Genomic DNA, 22,746 nt, shown 5'->3' with positions numbered 1-22,746 from the left:
CTTCCTGTTCTATAACATTTCTTTTTTCCCAAAGGAAACTAACATTTTTCACTTCTCTGAATTGGTGACTTTCCTCTATGGTTTCATTGCATTTCTTTCCCTGACTCCATTTCTTTAAGATGCTTGCAGTGAATTTCTTGAGTTAATGCAACACTTTGTGACAATGTTCTGGGGATCACTGTAAGCTAATCTCGGACTTTTCAAAATGTAATTTTGAATCTTATTCTTAGTGGACAATCCTACATCCAAGATTCTGAAAACTTCAGCTAATGGAGTAAGTAAACAGAAGTTCATGCAGACTGTCCTTAAGAAGACACTTACAGTGCATCTCTTTGGAAATGATACCTGTGGAATTTTAGCTGGAAGACCACCCGTATAAAGTCTGCGATAATAGCCTTTCAATTAACCCAACTATAAACTTTTCTGGAATAATATGTACCATCAGGCTTTCCATTTAATGAGGTCACCAGGCTTTAGTCTTGTTTTGACTGTATGTGTGTAACACTCAGATTTTGTTTGCAGACCTCAAATCTGAATGACAACTAAATAATTGGTTTCATGAGTAATTTGATCAATTGTTGTTTCCCTAACTCCCTAACAAGCTGAGGAAAAGCAGGCAAAAAAAGATATTTATATCCTTACTTTCTCTGATGGTAGTTTTTAGCTATGGCACATTTACAAAAAACATTCTGGAGGTACTTGCTACAGTCCCATTTCCCATTCCAAATGACACTTTGCACCTACTTTTTTGTCATGTTTAGTTGATGGTAGCTGTTTCTTAAAGCATAGTTTATCCAGAGAGGCGATAGTTTACCAGTGTTGAAAAGAATCACTGTGTCTTGCTGTGAAAAATCTGACAGCATTACTGATTTCTCCAGGATACTACTAATTTATGACTTTGAAGATCAGTTCTTAATCCTCAAGGTGCTCCAGCAGACTTCAACATTTTAACAAATGTTCCAGTGAAGCCAATACTGGATCGTAAAAGCCACCTTTTTCTTTCTTGAAATAGTCCTGTAGCATAAAGAATGATACTATGGGTTAAAGCAGATTGTGGAACTATGTCATGTCAGCTACTCTTCATCACTGATGAGCACTTTTACTGCAATGTCTGACAGGAAATCTCATGTTGCTAATCAGACTTCTGCTCAGAAATAAGTCTAATCTACTTAACTGAGGGAAAATAGTTATTATTTATCTGACAGTATGTTTCTGCTCAATGTTTTTCTATGATAATTTGCTGGTTTACTTGTACTTTCTGCATATTCTTGAGTGAGAGCACTTTATTCTTGTCTTCTTCTGAACAATATAGGAAGTCAGAATAACAGCGTGTTTCATTTTGAGACAATGAAAAATAATCACAGAATCACAGAATATGCCAAATTGGAAGGGACCCACAAGGATCACCGAGTCCAACTCCTAGCTCTGCAAAGGACCATTCCCAAGAGTCACACCATGCCCAAGAATATTGGTCCAAACACTTCTCGAACTCTGTCAGGCTTGATGCTATGACCACTTCCCTGGGGAGCCTATTCCAGCACCCAATCACCCTTTAGGTGAAGAACCTTTTTCTAATATCCAACCTAAACCTCTCCTGACACAACTTCAGGCCAATCCCTCAGGTCCTGTCACTGGTCACCACAGAGAAGAGATCAGTGCCTGCCCCTCCTCTTCCCCTCACAAGGAAGTTGTAGACTGCAATGAGGTCTCCCCTCAGTCTCCTTTTCTCCAGGCTGAACAGACCAAGTGACCTCAGCTGCTCCTCATACAGCTTCCCCTCAAAGCCCTTCACCATCTTTGTTGCCCTCCTTTGGACACTCTCTAATAGCTGAATATCTTTCTTATATTGCAGTGCCTGAACTGCACATGATATTCAAGGTGAGGCTACAGCAGTGCAGAGCCGAGTGGAACAATCCCCTCCCTCAACCAGTTGGAGGTGCTTTGCTTGATGTAGGACAAAGTTGGCCCTCCTGGCTGCCAGGGCACTGCTGACACATATTTAACTGCCAGTGACTAGCACCTCCAGATCCTTTTCTGCAGCACTGCTTTCCAGCATGTCATTCCCCAGTCTGTACGTACATCCAGGTTTGCCCCATCCCAGGTGCGGAATCTGGCATTTTCCCTTGTTTAACTTCATATGGTTGGTGATTGCCCTTTAATTTTCGAGGTCTCTGCAGGGTCTTCCTGCCCTTGAGGGAGTCAACAGCTCCTCCCAGGTTTTTCATCTGCAAACTTGCTTAGTATCCCTTCCAGTCCTGCATCCAAGTCATTCATGAAGATGTTGAAGAGCACAGGGCCCAAGATGGAGCCCTGTGAAACCCCACTGTTGACAAGTCTGATGTTCCCCCATTCACTGTTACCCTCTGTGCTTGACCCATGAGCCAATTCCTCACCCATCACATAATGTGTTTATCCAACTGTGTGCTGGACATTTTGTGCAGAAGGGTACTGTGAGAGACAGTACTGAAAGCTTTGCTGAAATCCAAAAAGAGAACATCAACAGGCTTCTCCTGATCAACTAGGTGGGTTACCTTGTCATAGAAGGAAATTAGGTTTGATAAGCAGGACTTTCCTCTCACGAAGCCGTGCTGGCTGTGACAGGTATTCCTACATTAAGAGACTATCTATGGATTAAAATTCTGAAAAGAATTCCTATGAGTTTATATAACATTGTCTCATAGGCTTTCCCCCTCTCAGGATCTTCTATGAAAAATGGCTTTACCTCTTAGAGATATTGTATGCTACAGGTAGTGCTGTCAAATGATATCAGAAAAGGATACATGCCACGGAAAAATTATTTGCTTACCATTTCTTTCCCAGCCCACATCTTGTTCCTCCTTCTTGGTTGCCTCTTCTCACTTGAATATTACATTCCTACTTTGCACAAGTTGACATTTTTCTCTCTGACTGAAAAAATTTTTTATCTATTACTAAACCTAAATTTCACCTCCAATTTTGCAAACGGCCCTCTAAGGGAAATGGTCCAGTTTTTAATGTTTGTTTCTCATATTTACGTGTGGGTTTTCTCCTGTAATCTATTTTTCTCTGATCATGTTTTCCTCTGTTATGTTTATGCAAGTACCTGGGTACTGTGCCAGACAGTTTCCAGGAATGCATCTCTGTCAAGATATATTTGTGAATCTTACAAAAAAAATTGTTAAAATGCACATCTTTTATGAAACCGTGGACAAAATGTATCAGACTTCAACACGAAAGAGGCATGAAAAAATCAGTCCTGCAGGACAGGCAAAATGTTAAAGAAAAACAGTGACCAAAAAAAGAACTTCTTAATCAAAACCGGTATTTGGGATGTAAAATTTACAATATTTTAATATCGTATAGTCATTGCAATATTCCGAGATCATAAATGCCTGTGAATACTAGGTGAAACTACAGTTTACTGTGAGTTCTGAGTTTATTTTGAGTTCCACAGGAGAAGTGGTTTCTGAGAAGGTCTGTCTTGAATGACTTGGAGCATTCTGTGTCCAAAATGAGCACTTAGCTAAAACCACATATCTTTCAAATGATCTGGTGTTCCAATATATTGGTATTCCAATATATTCCAATATATTGAATGTTCCAGTATATTGTCATGTTCATGTAACAGTTTTAATTCTTGAAGCTGGGTTATGTTTTTAAGACTGCAAATAGAATACAGTTTCCAAATAAAAAGTTTTACCAGGACTTTTACCTCACCTGTTTTGATCGCGCCAGCATATGTGAATCCCTTGACTGAAAACCATTTGGGCTCTAACGTATTTCTGGATTAATGTTTTACTATAATTAGTATCTTATTTCCTAAGGTTTACAAAAGCAGTCCTGTTTATGTGTGTACTATAGGGAACTTTATTGTTTCTTCCATCTAGAATATAGTTTTAACATGTTTTCATTTGGAAACTGAACCTGAAGCATGCATTTCATAGAAAGGAAGCACTTTATTTCATTGCTGTTCTTGTTGTTCTTCCTTTTGTGTCCTTTTTAGCACAATGTCCAGCGAATGAAATCCGTACAGAATCATCAGGAGTGATCCTCAGTCCAGGTTATCCAGGCACCTATCCCAACTCTCAGACATGTTCTTGGACTATAAAGGTTGAGCCAGGATATAACATCTCCATTTTTGTAGAAATGTTTCAAAGTGAAAAGCAATTTGATGAGCTGGAGGTATTTGATGGTAAGAGAGATTTAAATTCTATCTAATCAGAAAAGACCAAATATTGTGTCAACTGGGTCTTGATTTCCAGTTGTTGGTTACATAATGCAGTGACAAATCTGAAACTTAAACAGCAGTTCAGGATTTCTATTAATTTTGCCTTAAATCTAAATCTGTTAGCCAATTAAATTTTTTATAGATGTATTCAAGACAAAGAAGCTTTTAAATGTTCTTAGGTATTGTCAGGGAGGAGCAGTACAGCTGCAGCATCCCTATGAAAGTCACACAATTTCCTGTTTCCTGGGAAATGTAGGGAGGTGTCTAAAAGGAGAAATTAACATGCTGGTCTGTAAGGATCCATTTCTGGTAAGGAAATATTTTGGGCTTATAATTCCATTTGTACAAATTAATAAAATTAATTGAGTCTAAATACTCAAATTTGGGTTCAAATTCTGTCTACTTTCGCCGTAGCATAGCAGACCAGTGCAATTCACTGTTTGATATACCACTGTTACATTTTTTAACCATCTGTTTTCAGACAAAGAGTAGAGAAATGACAAAAATCCAGTTTCTAGTGCTACTCACAATATCACCTCTCAAAGGGCCCTACTTAATTCTTATTTTCTGCTGAATTCTGAATTTATTGTCACTTGTTCTGTTATCACTGATTGATTAGGATAACTAGTTTCTGATTGTTCTTAAATATATGTTTATTCATTTGGAAACCATTATCATATCATTGCTCATTAACCAAGAATATATGATAATTATGATAGAAACAATTAATATTCACTATGGGAGTTTCATAGCATGAAAAATATGAAAAGGACATACCTTTTTCAGTATCTTGCTCCAAGTATTTCTCTTAAATAATAAGTTTTTAATGTCGAAAATTATCAGATTGTTTTCACTTTTTGGTAACAAAATTCTGTAAAAACCCACGATATTTTTACTTCTTTTAAAAATGCCACTTCATTAGCGTATTTTTTTCTTCATAACATGTATGTTGGTCCATGCCAGGTTACTGCAGAAAGAAGTCTGCAAGAAATCTATTACGACTAGCTTTTCCTCCACTCTATTTTGTATTTAACCTCAAGAAACTGTGTAGCATACCTGGAATTTTTTTAGTGGTCTGATCACTTGTTTTCATTTGAAAAATACTGTTGAAACTGATTAATTTGCCTGATGTATTTTTTTGTTTTCTTTCTTATGAATTTAAATGTAATGAAACCACACTATCAATAATAGATCTGAGAGGAGAATTAACATAGTTCCTATGTTTTTAAGCATTTTCATTTCGTGACATGAAATTATATTCTTACAAATTCATCTCTACTGCAGCTTTACAGAAGTAATCTTTTCTACCACCTACCAGCAACCTTAAGTGAGGAAGATAATGGCATATTTAAAACCTCTCAATTACAGTGCCATGTAGAGATTCCTGAGCTAGCTCTCAACAAGTTGATAGTCAAATATGGCACATTGCAGTACCTTGCAGAGATGCTTGTGTCCCTGTGGCCACATTAGCAATGTGCTTTGCTGGACTAATTAGTTCTACACCTCAGCATGATGACTTTGTTGGGGCAGAAGGCAATGCTGATATGGCTATATTGCTTCCATTGATGGCTATAACTCAAACTAGCTCGTTCAGAGCTAGCTGAGGCGTTTCCCTGTATTGCTGCATTTTGCAACAAATATATGTCATATTGTGAGATCTTGTGTGGTCCAAAACAGTGTATAGTTTATCTAGGTTAGTAGAACTGCACTGATCTATCTAAACCAGCTTAAGTTACATCATCAAACTTGATGCAGAAACTGTATAAAGATTGGAAAGACAAATTTTACAGAAATAATGTTTGCTAAGGCACATGTCTCTGATTACTTTATAAGGCAGCTTTGGAATGCAAACCACAACAGTGACTGGACCTACCTGATTTCACTGTAAATTATGATGCTTCAGCAGCAGGACGATGATCAGGATAGGCATCCAGTCACTGAGGTCACCCTGCTCAACTAGGACCAATAAACCTGTTAGACATTCCTGCTTATAAGTCATACCTTCAAGAAATCCATCTGAATTCTAAACCAGAGAAGCCATAAATGTACTATGAACAGTTATTAAAGTATTTTGAACTTGAAAACACTACATTCAGTCTATTCACATGGAATAGCATTCATTTAATATAGAAAAGTTCTTTTTTTCTCCCTGAACTAAACCACAAAAATTCTGTCATTGAAAATAGAAGGAAATGTCAACTTTTTCCTAATATTCAGAAAAGCATCATATGACATCACTGCAGCAGAAGTTGAGTTTTTATTTCCTTATATAGACAAATTCTGAAACAATAATTAAAAAAATGTCATACTCAAGAACACCTAAGTCATGTTGCTGACCTTCCTGAAGACCATCTGAACAGCTGCCTGCTAGGTAAGGTAAAGAAACTGAAACTCAACTCCAAGAAAAACAAAGCAAACTAAAATACATTGAATCAATCCTCTAATCTCCCAATGACTAAAAAATGTGGCGTGGCATATGATGCTCTAAACTAATTTAATGGTCACTAATAAGGATTCTCACCTTGTTGTATGTAGTGGGCCTTTATTAGTAACTGTGCTCTTTTAGTCCCTTTATTTGAGAATTTAGAAAGAACATATACATTCCCAACTGTAACACGTGTATTAAACCGATTTTACAAAAAACGAGAGTGAAGCACAGAGTAACTGAGTGAAATGTCACATTCTGAATCATTTTTTCAAGCAAAAATAAGAATTGACTTTAGCATTCTTTATTGTTTATCCTACACTGTAATTGTTAAACACTAACTCCCTACACTTACTCCCTAATATGATAAACAAACATGTCACCAAGCATTTTGATGAGGGCATGCTGGGCAACCTGTACCTAAAGCTATGCTTATTTGTTCTTATTTTGTATATGCATTTATTATTTAGAAGATGTTTAGTAATAGTTATTTAGTTGTAATATTGTCATTATGGTGACTGAACTGCAGTTCCTAAGAACTGGGAGGTGGTCTTAATATTTATGGTTTGTTGTGGCTTCTATAGCCTCCCTTTTGTACCCGAAATGTCGCAGTGAGAAAATACACGTTTGGGTTTTTTTTACTGGACTGGGGGAGGAGGAGGCTGACAACAATTGCATTCAATTTTTAGGTGTCATTTAATTCAGTTTTATTTTTGTATTTTCATGTAACATAAGAACTGATTAGGCTGCAGCTGTTCAAACTCAGCAAAAAAAGTGAATGAAGCAGCTCTTTATTTGTAATAGCAACTGTGACCAAGATAATGTTGGTTGAACATGGCTCTCCTAGACTTGAAAAAACATGGAGCAAAAGCATAGTGTGCATATGAAGGGGAACAGTTCAGCTGGAGAAAACGCAACATTCATATGGAGGAAAAAGATGCCATTTCATGTTTTAGAAAGCTTTTGTTTAGAGATTGGATTGACGTATATTTTTTTTCTCTTGCATATATGTTGTTCTATTATATAATTAGCCCCACAAATAATTTTTTGTGCTTTTATGGTTTTATTGCGGTGAAGATAGCAGTCTAGTGCCAGAACATATTTTTTTCAGTGTTTGTGGCAAAATCACAAAAATATATTGGTTTATATTTCTATTTGTTTGTACCAATATCTTTTATTGTGCCCTCTAATGAAAACCTGAAACCAGATGGACAGTTTTAATAGAGATCTGTTAATTATTTCTCTGAAAATGTCAGCTTATTTCCTATCCTATTGTGTTCACATTCACTTAAACTCATTGCACTTTAAAACTTCAATAGTTTCTTTTTTCATCTCTGAAGGTTCTTCTGGGCAAAGCCCTTTACTGGTTGCTTTAAGTGGGAATCATACTGGGCAACTGAACTTCACAAGCAAAATGAATCAGCTCTATCTCCGCTGGTCAACAGATCATGCAACCAGCAAGAAAGGATTCAAGATCCGTTACTCAGGTAACTACTAAAGCGTTCCATTAAATTGTACTTTGTGGCTATAAATACTATCGACCAGCTGCACTTAAAACCATGAAGATAATTTATGATAATGTACATTTTAAGGATGTTTAATCATTCTGTTTTTTAAGGTAAGCACAGAACTTGATCTCTCCATTTTTTTCTAGTGTGCCAAAGATCTCCAGATTAATGCTTCTCCAATTAATACTTCTCTCTGCACCTGCTCTCTTGTCTTATCAGACCTGGTATGAGGCCTTTGAAATGTAGTAGTAAGGATAGCTCTTAGGTTTACCATTTCCTAGAGTTGCAATTCACAACTCTCAATACTGTGTTTTTCTTCATGTACAAATAAATGGAAAACTGGGATGGGGGAGGAATCTCTCATCTCTTCAACAGGCTGCATATGAATCTGGCATTGTGGTGACATGAAAATATGTAAACAGTCCATCTAACTAGTGTCAAAATTATTTCCCTTATTAATAAAAAAAATTAGAAAAAGTGTATTGCAGTACTGGATTAGACATAATGACCCTTACTCAGTTTTCAGTCTGTTTAAGATCTTTCCACCCATACATCTACAATGGTACTAAAAGACTTGGTTTAGGGATCATTTACATGATGTAAATAGTGTGTGTGAGAGAGAGAGAGAGAGGTGACAATTGCTGTCATTAACATTTGCACTTTTTTGTGTTTGGACTTGATTAGCAATGTAAAGATTGTGTGTGTTAATTTTGGTTCTTAATAATTGTCAGTATGAATTAGAGAAAGGAATATTAAGAATGTTTTAGCAGAACATTTCATCAAGCACCAAGTATCTCCCATTTAGTCATGTTAAAGCTCACTTCTTTTCTGTACCATCCATGCACTGCCTGCCTAACTCAAGTTTCTCTTGTTGTTGAAACAGAAGATCAGGGCTCAGCTCAGAGCATAATAATCATTGTTTGGGGGATTTAAGAACTATAAGCAGAACTGTGAGCAGTCAGGAAAAAAAGGAGTCAGTAAAAGCATTATCTCCAGCTTGCAAGAAGTCTTTGAAATATTACTACAGACAGATTGAAACTGAGAGATGGAAAGGAAAGTTGTTTTCAAGCATACTGGAGATTCACCTAGTTTTTCATAGTGAAAAAGCAATTGCAGGACTTAGATGGATTGAGAGTGTTCAAGAGCAAACAAAGAAAACCACAGCCTCAAACGTGTGGCAATGAAGGGAGTGGGCCTTCAGTTATTAATTCAAAGTGAAGAAGCAATATCAGGGTCACAAGAGTAGACTTCATGTGAAGGATTTGTTTTGTAAGTATCAAATTATTAAGGAGCCTTATTTTTGAGGAATTTGGGGAAATTATTTTATACCTTTGCTTGTACACAAAACACATTTTGCAGTAGTGAAGAAGTGGTCTGTCTAATTGCTAAGCTCAATTCATCAATTATTATGGCACTAGCTGCAAAAATAAAATTGGGAGGCTGGAGACAGATATGCAATCCTTATGGCTATGTTTTAGGAACAAACAACAGTTTAGCTTTTTCCACTTCACTAGCAGTCACTGCCTGCATTTTTCTCTAAACTTCTGTACATTTTACATGAGATTCAATGGAAATAATCAGCATGAAAGAAGAGTAACAGTGAGCGGCAGCATAAACAATTGGATTTGAATCTTAATGAGGGAGAGCAACATCATGAAAATAGGAAAAATACAAGATCCTAAAAAGGCTATTGATACTGTGGCAGCTGTGACTGAGCCAGCAGGCTTCCACATAATGAAGAACCTATTGAAATGAATTACTGCCCTCCCATAACCCTTCTCTTCTCCAGCTACGCCGGTGCACAAAATTTTGTAAATTGTAGCTTTGTCACAACTAGATATCATTTGTAGATACAAATTTTATTCACTGTTCAAAAGTATAGAAGCTTTAATATTTTCTTTAGCGTACAACTTTAGTTGTGTAAGCTGTTTGTCTAATATTAATGGTATGTTTTCTATCTTGTGGTTTAAGGCTTTTCACTAAATCTCAGTAGAAAAAAGCTGTAGCATTACAGAGGAGGGGTATTCTTTTAAGGGCTTTGACATATTATAGAGGCACTAGCACGATTTTAGTCTAAATAAGGCATTTTCTAACTGCACTAACACCTAGATATTAAATGATCTCTTTCTTAGTCTATGGAGTATCTGTATGGCATAATGAAGCCAGGAGGGGAAGCATCAGTTAGATTTTCTTGCAGCTCTAGGGAAGTAATGCCTTTTTTTTCTTTGAAAGGGATATAGTATGGTAAAGTCACTAAAATGGAAGAAAAAAAAAAAAAGGAAAAGGTCTTGTGTGCTGAAATATCTTTTTTTTTAATGCTTTTGTAGTGCTTGAACTTGACTTCCTGGTGCAGCTGGTTTCTACCCAAACTGTGCAGTATATTACAAATAGGGAAGATCTGTGAGTGCAGAAAGTGGAACTGGCTGAGCCCAGGCTAGGAAACCCACTCTATAAGAGATGAAAGTTTGAAACTGCTTTGAAAGACTCCTGAAGAACATGCTTCTTGGTTTTTCTCCCTCAATGATTTATAACCCTGCAGCATATTCCTACCCAGGAAAGCTAGGATAAAAGCATAGAAAAGAAGAAGTTTCTTTTTTAAGTAGCAGTAGAAAGAACGAGAGTGCACTACAGTACCTGGCATACCCGGTGGAGGTACAAGGACTTGGGAACCAGTTGGGTACTTCACTTGCTACTTTTCAAGTTGACATTGCCTCTGTAACATTTACAGGCTTTTGTTTAACTTTTGGTTAGTCATTCAAAAGTAAAAAAAGCAAGTGGTTACTTAGCTGCTTTGTAATTTCCTGCCAATAGAACTAGATATATGTAGATGTATGTATTACAAACCCCACCATAGGTCTCTATATTGGGTTTGAGTGGCCAGATTTTTGTGGCGGGGGGGCTACAACTGTGGCTTCTGTGAGAAGCTGTCAGAAGTTTCCACCATGTCTAATGGAGCCAAGTCCAACCAGTTCCAAGACAGACTGGCTGCTGGCTACATCCAAGCCCATCAGCCATGGTGGTAGTGCCTCTGCAATAATGTACTTAAGAAGAGAAAAAAAAAACAACTCAGCAGCAGCCAGAAGAAAGGAGTGAGAATATGTGCAAGTGAGGACTCTGCAGACACCAAGGCCAGTAAAGAAGAAGGTGCTGGAGGTGATTTAAGTGCCAGAGCAGAGATTCTCTTGCAGACTGTGGTGAAGACCAGGGTGCAGGGCAGGTTGTCCCCCTGCAGCCCCCGGAGGACCCCATGCTAGAGCAGGTCTGAAGGAAGCTGTGACATCATGAGAAACCTATGGTGCAGAAGACTCCTGTCAGGACCTGTGGACACATGGAGAGAAAAGCCCACACTGGAGCAGATTTGCTGGCAGAACTTGTGACTCCATGGGGGACCTGAACTGGAGCAGTCTGTTCCTGAAGGACCTCACCGTATGGAAGGGATCTGTGCTGGAGCAGATCGTAAGGAACTGTAGCCTGTGGGAAAGACTCACATTGGACAGGTTCATAGAAGACTGTCTCCTGTGGGAGGGACACCATGCTGGAGCAGGGAAAGAGTGTTAAGGATACTCCTTCAAAGGAGAAAGGAGCGGCAGGAACAATGTGTGATAAACTGACTGCAACACCCATTTGAGCCCTACATTGCTCTTTAACTCCAGCAGGCCACTAAGCCACACCCAGCTGCTTGCTCACTCCCCCCCCCAGCAGGATGAAGGATGAGGTAGAGAATCAAAAGAGTAAAAATGAGAAAACATGTTGGATAAGATAAACATATAAAGTTTAATAGATAAAATAAAGGCTGCACATGCAATCAAATCAAAACAGGGAATTCATTCACTACTTCCCATTGACAGGTGTTCAGTCATCTCCAGAAATGCAGGGCTCCATCACACTTAATGGAGACTTGGGAAGACAAACACCATAATGCCAAACATCTCTCCTTCCTTCTTCTTCCTGCACCTTTTATTGTTGAGCATGACATCATATGTTGTGGACTGTCCCTTTGGTCAGTTCAGGTCAGCTGTCCCAGCTGTGTCCCCTCCCAAATCCTTGTGCACCGGTAGCCTCCTCACTGGTGGAGTGGTGTGAGGAGCAGAAAAGGCCTTGACTCTGTAAGTGCTGCTCAGCAATAGCATCCCTGTATTATCGACACTATTTTTAGCACAAATCCAAAACCCAGCCTCATATTAGTGACTATGAAGAAAATGAACTCTCTCCTAGATAAACCAGAAGACCTGGAGAAAAGCAGGGGAAGGAGGTTGGCAAGGGGGAAGACTTTTAATATTTAGTTTTATTTTGCATTATTCTACTTTGATTTGATTGGTAATAAGTTAAATTAATTTCACCAAGCCGAATCTGTTTTGCCCAGGAGGGTAACTGAGAGTGATCTCTTCCTGTCCTTATCTCAACCCACAAGCCTTCCATTATATTTTTCTCTCCCCTGTGCAGCTGAGAAGGGGAGCAATTGAGCAGCTTTGGTGGGCACCTGGCATCAGGGCGAAGCCAACACACCTTAACTATGTTCTTTTAACCTCACATATTTTTGTGAGAAGCATAATTCTTCACCATTCATTTCATGTTATTTTCAAACTTTGTACATGGGAAACTACTGTTCCTACTCCCTCTCCATTTCAATTTAAAAGAAAAAGCTATTGATTGGTTTGTCTTTACATTTTCCAGTAGCTGGTTATAAGTAACAAGGGAACTGTACAAAGAAGTTCATCAGATTCTGTATAATTTTTTCTTCTCTGGTTCCTAAACTTGTACGTGGTGATTTGCTGTAATAAATACAGCAGGAAGGTCACAGTGGAAGTTTATACAGTAATTTGAATCAAGACAAATATGCAGGATCATTTATAAATTTTGAATCAGCAGTAAGAAAGTCTGTCCTATAAATAGCAGGTTATTTAGTTAGATGTTTAGTTTTTGGAGGGGTAGACATTTACAATTATATCACTAAAAAGGGAATAGGCCTTTGCAAGTTTACCTTGTGTTTTCATGCTATTTATTTATTAGATTTAAAGCTAAAATGCAAAAGAAAAAGAATGACAGCCCAATCCTTTCTTGTTGCTTGGTTGAGTAGTGTTCTCCATTTTGATTCTGTACATTACAAAGGGAAATGGATGGTCTATTAATCAAGGAAATGGGTTGGTAATCAGAAGAGGTACGTTTAATTTTCTTGTGTGACCTTACCTAATTACTTAAGCCAGTGTCCGATTTCTTATGTATAGAGTGTCTAAAGTGAAAATTATGGTAACACTCTAGCGCATTGAATATTTAAAGAATAGCAGTATAAAGACTTAAGATTCCCTGGTAATATGATGATGAAGACAAGTAAGTATCCAAAAAAAAAAGTTAGAAGGAAACAGTGTATTAAGCTGTAACTCTTTATCTGTCAACATAAAATTTAGCATGTAAGCTAAACAAAGGCATCACAGGATTTGAAGGAAAGTTTTTTGTATATTTATAATTCCAAACATAGTATTATTTCTATGAATACTTAGAAATATCTTCTTCGTATTAGTTTTTTTACTATTGATCAAAGATACTGCTGGGAAATCAGGCCCTTTGCTAAAATAAATTCTTAGAGAAAATACTATATAATTTACTGTAGAGACTGAAACCTACAAAATCCCCTGGGGGTTTTGGACATCCAGTTTAAAGGAATTTTAAGTTTTAACTGGGAGTTATTTAACTGAACTTCCCTTAGACAGAGTGTCTCAAACAGCAAAAAAACCCTCAGCACAGATGTTTGAATGTTCCAGCTATTAAGAGAATATGCTCTGTTAAGGAAGAGTGTGGTCCTGCAAATGCAAAATCAGTGTTTATCTGTGTTGCTGTCCACACATCCATTGACTAGTTATATGTGATTTAGCCAGGCAGTTATTACCCTGCTGGTATTCAGTTGCAAGTTGCAAATGGATATTTTGATTATAAGTGAGCTGAAAATGTCTGTTGCCTTGCAAAATATACTGGTATCTAAGAGGCCTTAAAGGAATGTGGATGCTATGTCATTTGGAAAAGTAAATTAAATCCATAACTGTAAAGCTACTTAGGTCTCTGGAATGGTCATAGAAGTTTGTCACATTTTGTGGTAAAACATTGCCATTCCTAGATGAGAGCACTTGTCTGTCATTACACCTATTTCAGCTAAGCCTCATGACATTCCAGGGCAGATTCTCCTCTCAGCAACTGGCTGGGAGAAAACCAACATTTTATCCCAGTGGTCCTTGACACAAGGCTGCAATATTTTATGACCACGCTGTATGGCTTTCTGCATAAGCTCAGAATTTTCACTCAGCTAACAGTGGCTGTAGTTTTCAGTCTGACATTCTTCAAGCATTTGTTTACACTTCAGGTTTTCAGACATTTATTTATTGTCTTGTGTGTGGTTCTTCTGTTAATATGTCAGTTCCTGACGCTAGAAGATGTTATGTGTGCTTCATCCTGGGCTCCAAAGGGAGTTCAGTTTAAAGAACAGATTAAAAATAACTAAACTATAGGTTGGGAATGCATTGTATGGAGTCTTATCAATATTCCTTCACTGTATCAACAAGTGTATTTTTCAGAGTTGTAAAATAAATTCATCTTCAAAATTTTAGATAATTTGCTTCAAATGTGTTTCTTCTTTTCATGCTATCTATATCTTAGACATAATAAAATCTTTTGAGTATCAGCCTTTTCTATAAATATTATGCTGCCTTTGCTAAGTTTTGGTAGGGCTTTTACACAGATAAGGACTACAGGCACTGCTTGCCTGTAACCTTATTGCTGGTTTCTGACATACTACCAGTCTACTGCCACAACTTTAAAATGTCATTATCATACATTTTTATAAGAATGGAAGGTGGATCTAATCTATGTTAAATAACTGTTTTAAACAGAGGTTAGCGAAACACGTATGATTTATATCACAAAATGCATGTTATTATGGGTTTCAGAGACTCTATTTAAACAGCCATGAAATTGTGTAGGTCTTCTGTGAGCACAGTCCCCTTCTGATATGTGGGATCTCATGGCTTTATTATTATAATAAGTAAATAAACCCACACTGACCCAGACCCAGCTAATTGGGAGTTCAACAAACAAATCCGTTTATTGGAAGCAAACACTTCCTTTTATATGCACCTCAAAGTAACACGTGATTCCCTTGACCAACCACCATGGGGTATCTCACTGCCCATGTGCGTGGGAGTACATTCAGGACTACATCTCCCAGGACGCTCCATCAAGCGTCCCGTAAACGTGCCTCCTACAGGATCTTTTCTGTACTGCTCTCTGTTTATTCATTGTACTTAAAGGAATTCACCTTGCTTCTTGTAGTTCCATTCACCCTAACTTGTTTGTTCCAAACCTTTGTTCCAAACTCATTCTCATCATAATACCTCTACCAAGCCAGTCTAGCTGTGCTACCCAACCTTTTTGTTTGATCTCCACCTTTTTCCTACCCCTCCCTACAAATCATGGTATACTTTTAATGGTTCTCTGGCAAAGAGCATAAGGTTGTTCTTTATCCATCTTTCATCAAATCTTTCCCTTCTAGCTTCCCATCTTAATTTCCCTTGCTTTCTCTTTATAATGTCTCCCCTAATTTGTTAACCTTGTCTTTCCTTGCTCCTGTCTCTGATCTCTTTCTCTCTCTCCCACTAATCAATTCCAGTTTTATGAATTTTTCTTTCCAGTTTCTTTCACTGAATCATATATATATATTTACTTGCATCACATTTTAATCTGAACTTAATCTCAATCTCTGATACATCCATCCTTTAGGTGCCACTTCTAATAGCTAACCAAGTCCTTCTCTTTATCTGTTTTCATCACTGACTCTTAGCCTTCAAACCCTCCCTTCCTATTTCTCATCTCATTGCGTAATCTGTCATGGCTATTGTTCCCCTGGGCTTTTAAAACCAGCACCTTTGTGTCAAATATTCTTTCTCTCTTTTCTCCAGTTATAACCTCCCTTCCCCGTCAAACACATCTCCGAGTTTTATATTCACACTTGAACCTCTGCCTTTAACTTTAACAATGTCAGATGACCACACAGCATTATCAAGACATCTTGGTTATCAGATCTCTTCTTCCCTATTTCTTCCGTTTCCATGCAGCTGCTGCCACTCACTCACCTTGGGTTGTCAGGAAAAGTAAGCATTAGTAACAGTAGATTGAAGAGATGGTTGAAAGCAGCAGATATTCAGGAGTCATCAACATATGTGGGAAGGGAGGATATAGTTTTCTGTAGGTCATATGCAATAATAACCTTTAGGAATTAAATATTGCCAAAGTGATGTTAAAGTAAATTCTGAGTGATATTGTTTTGTGTTCCTCTTGTTTTCTTATATCAACTTCTTCTTCTTAGTTCAAAAGTTTTTTTGCTTGATTTTTTCTGAACACCACTTAGTTCGCTGGAGAGCTTAAACTATTCCTTTCGGGCTCAGGGTATTGTTAATTGTTACAACATAAGCAACAATTATGACTGATGGATTTCTCCTGTGCCTCCCAAGGAAATTTTCAGTATTTTGACATCATTCTGTGTCATTTGGCAGCCTGAATGTCCCATATTACATGCAATTTTAAAGATCATCTCTCTGGAAATAGATATATATATTGTTGAAACTAACCTCAGCTAAAAAAAACCCAATCAGAACATAAGTACAACCTGTTATGCTAAAGATCTTGTTCTGGGTAAAAATCCCTATGCTTTTATGTCTAGCCAAGAATTTACTGTTAGTATAACTGAAATGTTTGCAGTTTAATAAAAGAATTACTAGCCCAGATCAAATGATTTTAGGGGAAAAAGAAAAAAGAAGAAATTAAAGCTACTATAAGGAAAAAGAGTATGGTTAAAATTTTTATTCTGTATTACTGAGTTACAGGCAAATATTTTCTGTCTAGAATTGCAGCAGTGAGGAAATAAAGTTGGACTTTTGTCTGAATGGTATGTTGCGTTTATGACTCACCTGCTATTCTTAAGATCTCCTAGGATATTTAAAATTAAATAGTGCATAAGAGGTTACTGGAGCTGACTTTACTGGTTGTAACCTGCTTGTTTTGCAATAAAATATCATTTTTTCTTCAATAGTTTGTAACGAAAATTAAAGTTGTGTTTATTGTGTTTCTTTAAATGTCAAATCCCCTATTAAATTTAAAGAGTAATTTTATAATTAATGTAATTTAGTTAGCCATGCAAGTGAATGTCACTGTGCTTATAAGAGACACAGAACATGACCCTAGACAATTGTTTTACTGGACCATCCTGGTTTATGAATTTTAATTCTAGTTTTAATTTTTCCCTTTATGATTTAGTATTTTTGTTTTAAATAATCCCCAAGAGAAAGGACATATAGAAATAATATTCCAAGTAGAAATAATGCTGCTTAATTGAGAAGTATATAATGGAATTTCAACAGATGACAGCATTTTTCAGCATCCTTAATATAGGATTTCGTTTTCCTGCTTATATTGGGTGGCATTTCTTAGAAATATTGACTTTGATACACTGCATCCAAATCTAGATATTTAAAGGAAGCATTTCAGTTAGGAATATAATCAACTCTATGATCTCTGTCAGTGAAGAGAAACATCCTTCTTTAGGTAGTAATGGATACCACAGGTGCACCTTAGGGTGACAAAATATACATTAAAAATAATAAAAAAAAAACAACAAAAAACCCCCAAAAAAACCCCAAAACAAAACAAAAACCAGAGAGCTAGATATTGAAAGCTGTATAGCAAAATCTGTAATTATGCACTTGTGAAATAAAACCCCAACTTCTACCGAATAATTTTCTACAGAAAATAAAATGAACATCACAGTATACCTAAGACACATTCCAGTATGATGAAGGGAATTAGTATTGTAACAGTAGTTGCAGTCTCAGTGTCCTTGGTATTGACATTTAGTTATCAGTGGAGTTCAACACTGTCTTCCCTGTGAAGAATGTTCACAGGCTTATTTCAGTGGTGGATGTTCCATCAGATTTATTTTCAGAAAGCCATGGTCCTACCATGCTTCTCCTGAAAATATGTTAATCTCTGTAAGCTTGACATGGTACATGCCTGCTGCAAACATGCAGCGACTTGCACACCAATATGAAGTCAAGGTAATTATTTTACATTGCTTTTATCCAGTGATAAATATTGGCATGCAACAAACAGATTTGTGTTAAACTCCACGTGTGTCAAACTATATTGTACTTTTGCTTGATCTGTGTCCAGTTTGGATAACCATACTCCATCCTTACATACACACATTGCAACCTTGTTTAAAAAAATGGTCTTTGTTACTCACTTTTTGACACAAAAAAAGTTGTACTTTTTTTTGCTTCCTCACCACGTCTAATTATTTCCATTTATATGTCACAAGTTGTCACAGTCTGAGGGTGGATGGGGCCGTGACACAGCACAAATGGGTTTGGAGACAAGGTAGGGGTGCAGATGGAATGCTTTATTGAGGCGTGCACAGGACTTTTTATCAGTTCAGGCGGGGAAAGGGCCAGAACATGGGGTGCAGCATGAGATAGACAAACGGGGGAACAAATCGGGATAGGGACACAGGCAAAAAGGGGGAGGAATGTGGGAGGAGCCGGGGAAGGAAAGGGCGAATGGTGGCTGTCTCCTCTCTGTAGCTTCTCTAGCCAATCAGAGAGGGAAGCAGGGAAGCGGGCAAGCCCGGGCATGCCCGGGAGATACAAATTCTGGGGAAACATACAATGTGTATATACAAAATAACTGTAAAGTCCATATCGTAGATCCCCTCAGTCCCTGTACATCTCTTTCCATTTCTGAAATCATTCCCTTTCTGATTCCTGGTCCTCAAGAACGAGTTCTTGTGGACTATTCTGGTCATGGAAACCTCTCTGTAAAAAATACTAGTAGAGTAGCGATTAAAATTTAGCATCGTTTACTTTTATTTCAAAACTTAGATTTAAACAAATGCATTCTATCTTACCTTAGATATAGTATAAGTTCAGCATTTAAGAAGTTACACTGAGTTAAGTTACATTATTTTAATAAAAAAATAATACTATTGCCAAGTAATATTTTTGAGGAAACGTGTACCAAAAAATTAAATGCATTTTAATATGAAAAAATGCCTCTGATGAATCAGTGTATTGTTATTTATCATGTAATTTTTTAACATATTTGACAAAATCTTTATATTTTGACTTAGATGTCTAAGTGCACTGGATTTTTTTAATAAAGCTGTTTGGTTTTTTATATTGTGAAGCTCAAAGAACATTTTTGTATTTATAAAGTTATCAAATGTGAAGTAGATTGTTTACGAAGCTTGAGCAAACTCACTGAACAATCTCTGTTTCTTGATTGTAGCTTCCTCATGTTCAATAACTTAAACTGGTTTGTGATAATAAATTATGTTTTTGATCTTCATAATGCTTCCGCATAAGTAGACTGAATCTTCACTGAAGATTCCAAAGTTTTCAGTACCAATGTCAGTGGTATTCAAAGGTTGTACATGTCATAAATAATGTGATTTTTGCACATTAAGTGCATTTTATGTGTTTTTAATAATGTCTCTTCTTTGGTGTTTAGCTCCTTATTGCAGCTTAAACCCTACCTTGAAGAATGGTGGAATTGTAAATAAAACAGGTGGTCCCGCTGGAAGTAAAGTTCGCTATTACTGCAAACCCGGCTATAGAATGATTGGTCACAATAATGCAACATGTAGGCGCCACCAGAATGGCATGTATCAGTGGGATTCTCCTGTGCCAATCTGCCAAGGTAAGATAATGCTTCCTTGTTGAGTATGCTTCTATAATTTCATTGCACAGAATATTTCACAAAACAAGGATACAGCACTGTCAATACTGCTGTATGTTGAAAGACACACTGGTATTGTGAGTCTATCCAAATGCATATTGACTTATGTATTGAATATGTGCAGTGTTGAAGCATTAAGAACTATTCATGCAGTCAAATAGAGACCAAATGAAAAATATGTTTTCAGAACTTTTTTCTTTAGTAAAATACTTATCTATAATATCTACAAACAGTCCACAGCTCATGATATTGTTATATTACTGTCATGGGTTGACCCTGGCTGGAATTTAGGCACCCACGAAAATCACTAAGAGCTGGGAGAAGTCACACGGGCAAAACAAAACTCAACATGGGGATAATATTAAACTTTATTACTAACAGGATAAGGGCTTGAGAGTGAGAAATAAAACAGTCTTAAAAACACTTTCCAACCACCCCTCCCTCCTTCCATGTTCTCCCTCCTCCTCCTGCATCAGTGCAGGGAGAGGAGTCCACCCACAGGGCAACAGGTCTTCCAGATCTGCTTCCTGTGGGTCACCCTTCCATGGGCTGCAGAAGCACAGCCTGCTCCACCATGGTCTTCACCGTGGACTACAGGGGGCTAAAGCTCTGAGTCCTTCCCCTGTTCCCTGGGGTCCCTCCCATGGGAAAACAGTCCTTGATAGACCTCTCCAATGTGAGTCCACCCCTCCAGACCGGAGGTCTTCCCTATCTGCTGTCCTGAAGGTCGTTCCTCCATGGGATGCAGGGGGTCTCTACACCACTATGTTTTTTCATAGGATGCTGTCCTCGACGGATGAGTTGCACCGATGTGGGTCCCCCACAGGGCAGTGAGTCAAGTCCTACTCGGGAATAACCTGCTCTGGCGTGGGTTTTCCTCTCCACACGCCACAAGTGTCCCGAAGGACCCCGCTCCAATCCTGGGCCTCCCACAAGTGACTGCCTTCTCCCATGCATCCATCTGCTCCATCATGGGCCTCTTGTGGGGTGGGCCCAGGAGCCATAGGGCTGCCCTGCCTCCCCAGCCTAGCCCGCGGTGCCTCCCCGTGCCTCTCAACTCAGCCACCCCCACCTGCAGCACGAAGGCAGCTGGGGCCGCTCCAGCCTGGCTGGCTCGGCTCAGCCGGCAGGATCAGCTCCAGCACAAGCTGCTCGCGGGGCTGGTCGGGGCGGAGCTGCAGGACCTCTCTCCTTGGCTCTGGCCCCAGCCCTGGCCATCACGGCCACAGCACTCCCCTGGGGTGCTCTTGAGGCAGGCCTGGGAGGCTGCAGGGCCGCTTCCCCCGTGGGGCCGTGCACCCCAGCCAGGGCTCTGGCCCCGGCTCCTTCGCAGGGGCCACCGTTGCCTGCTCTGGGCCAGCAGCTGCCGCGGGCCCTGGGCCACAGCCACCACCACCCCCGGCCCATGGCAGGGGGGGCGGCCCGGACCACCCGGAGCCCAGGTTGAAAGTTCCCCTGGCTGCAATTTCTTCTGCGCAACAAGTTTTTTCTTAAATATGTTATCACAGAGGCGTTACTAAAACTTCTATTGGCTCTCCTTCTGGTCAGCACCAGGAGGTCTGCCCTGGAACCATCCATCATCAGCTCCAGAGGGGAAAGCTACACACACCCATGACAGTTACAGAACATTTTATAAAAATTCAAGAGTTACAAGGAATTAGTTGATTATTTATTATTTTAGAAAATCACTTCATAATGAGTACTTTAAAGACATATTTTGTAACTTTATTTTTTTTTTTTTTTTTTTTTGTATCCTGGAGCTAAGCAGGGTCTACTTTAGCTTGCTCCAGACATCTGTTAAGAGTATTTACCATTTGTCAAATGTTTATGTCCCATCCCTGGAAGTGTTCAAGGACAGGTTAGATGGGCCTCTGAGCAACCTGGTCTAGTGGAAGGTGTCCCTGCCCATGGCAAGGGGTTTGGAACTAGATGGTTTTTAAGGACCCTTCCCAGCCATTCTATGATTGTATGATAAGGTCAGGGACATGGGGGAGAGGAAGAAGACTGAAAATTCTGTCCATATCATATATGGCTTATTCTAACATATTTTCATTTGTGTCTGCTTCTAGTCTGCTTTACTTATAAGATAAAATGGTAGTAGCATTCATAGTTAAGAACATCTTTGATTAAAACCTGCATTTAGTTTTTCCTAACTTTGTAAGACATCAACAGCAGTTTTTCATGTCTTCTTCAAGAAAAGGATTTTGTTTGAGGTTCCATCAATGATGATTCAGTTATTTCTAAAAAGATTATAAAATGGAAGTTCTATTTGGTGCATTAAAAAAAAAAGCCAACTGAGATTTGGCATGATGCTTACACTTCTGTCGAGTGTGTGCTATTTGCAAGAATAGCAAAAAGCCACAAAAATTTGGCTACAGTTGAAGAAGGAATAGAACTCCCTTCCTTTATACAGAATGATTTGGTAGCTAAATATTTCATCTGGATCAGTATTTCATGCTGAGATGGGCCATGTGGCTATATCCCTACCAGTCCAGGGAGAAGCTCAGACTGTCAGTGTGCAACAAGAAGGACCTATGTATCTGTGCTTCCAGAATCCAGGACGTCTTCTAATCTCATATGCATCATGTGATACGGCATAGTGCCATATACATGCCATATAGGATGTGACATGGCATATTATTCTGTTTGACCTTCCTGAAGGTCAAATCATGGGATTAAAATGTTGATTTCAAAGACTATGGGTACCTCTGTGCTTGCTGAAATGCCTACATGTAAATTGTGGAGCTAGAGATCCTTGTACTTTTTGCTGTTATTCCGGATCCCTGACTGTGTTCTATGTCTTCCTTGGGAGAATGGGCTTGAAAATATCCATT

The 22,746-nt window shown here is 38.4% G+C and overlaps 1 protein-coding gene across 7 annotated transcripts in view; it reads left to right on the top strand.

Annotated features, from left to right (window-relative positions):
• CSMD1 (CUB and Sushi multiple domains 1) overlaps positions 1-22,746 on the top strand; it is a 1,090,193-nt gene that overhangs the window by 989,003 nt on the left and 78,444 nt on the right. For all 7 annotated transcript variants that reach the window (XM_017814555.1, XM_017814556.1, XM_017814554.1 and 4 more), the window contains 3 exons: positions 3,983-4,171; positions 7,973-8,119; positions 19,685-19,873. In XM_017814555.1, the coding sequence (XP_017670044.1) occupies positions 3,983-4,171; positions 7,973-8,119; positions 19,685-19,873 (525 nt within the window). The remainder of the gene's footprint in view (positions 1-3,982; positions 4,172-7,972; positions 8,120-19,684; positions 19,874-22,746) is intronic.

Source organism: Lepidothrix coronata, unplaced genomic scaffold, assembly GCF_001604755.1.
Source record: "Lepidothrix coronata isolate B3197 unplaced genomic scaffold, Lepidothrix_coronata-1.0 Scaffold45, whole genome shotgun sequence".
Taxonomy (NCBI): domain Eukaryota; kingdom Metazoa; phylum Chordata; class Aves; order Passeriformes; family Pipridae; genus Lepidothrix; species Lepidothrix coronata.
This window is presented reverse-complemented; position numbering and strand designations above follow the sequence as displayed.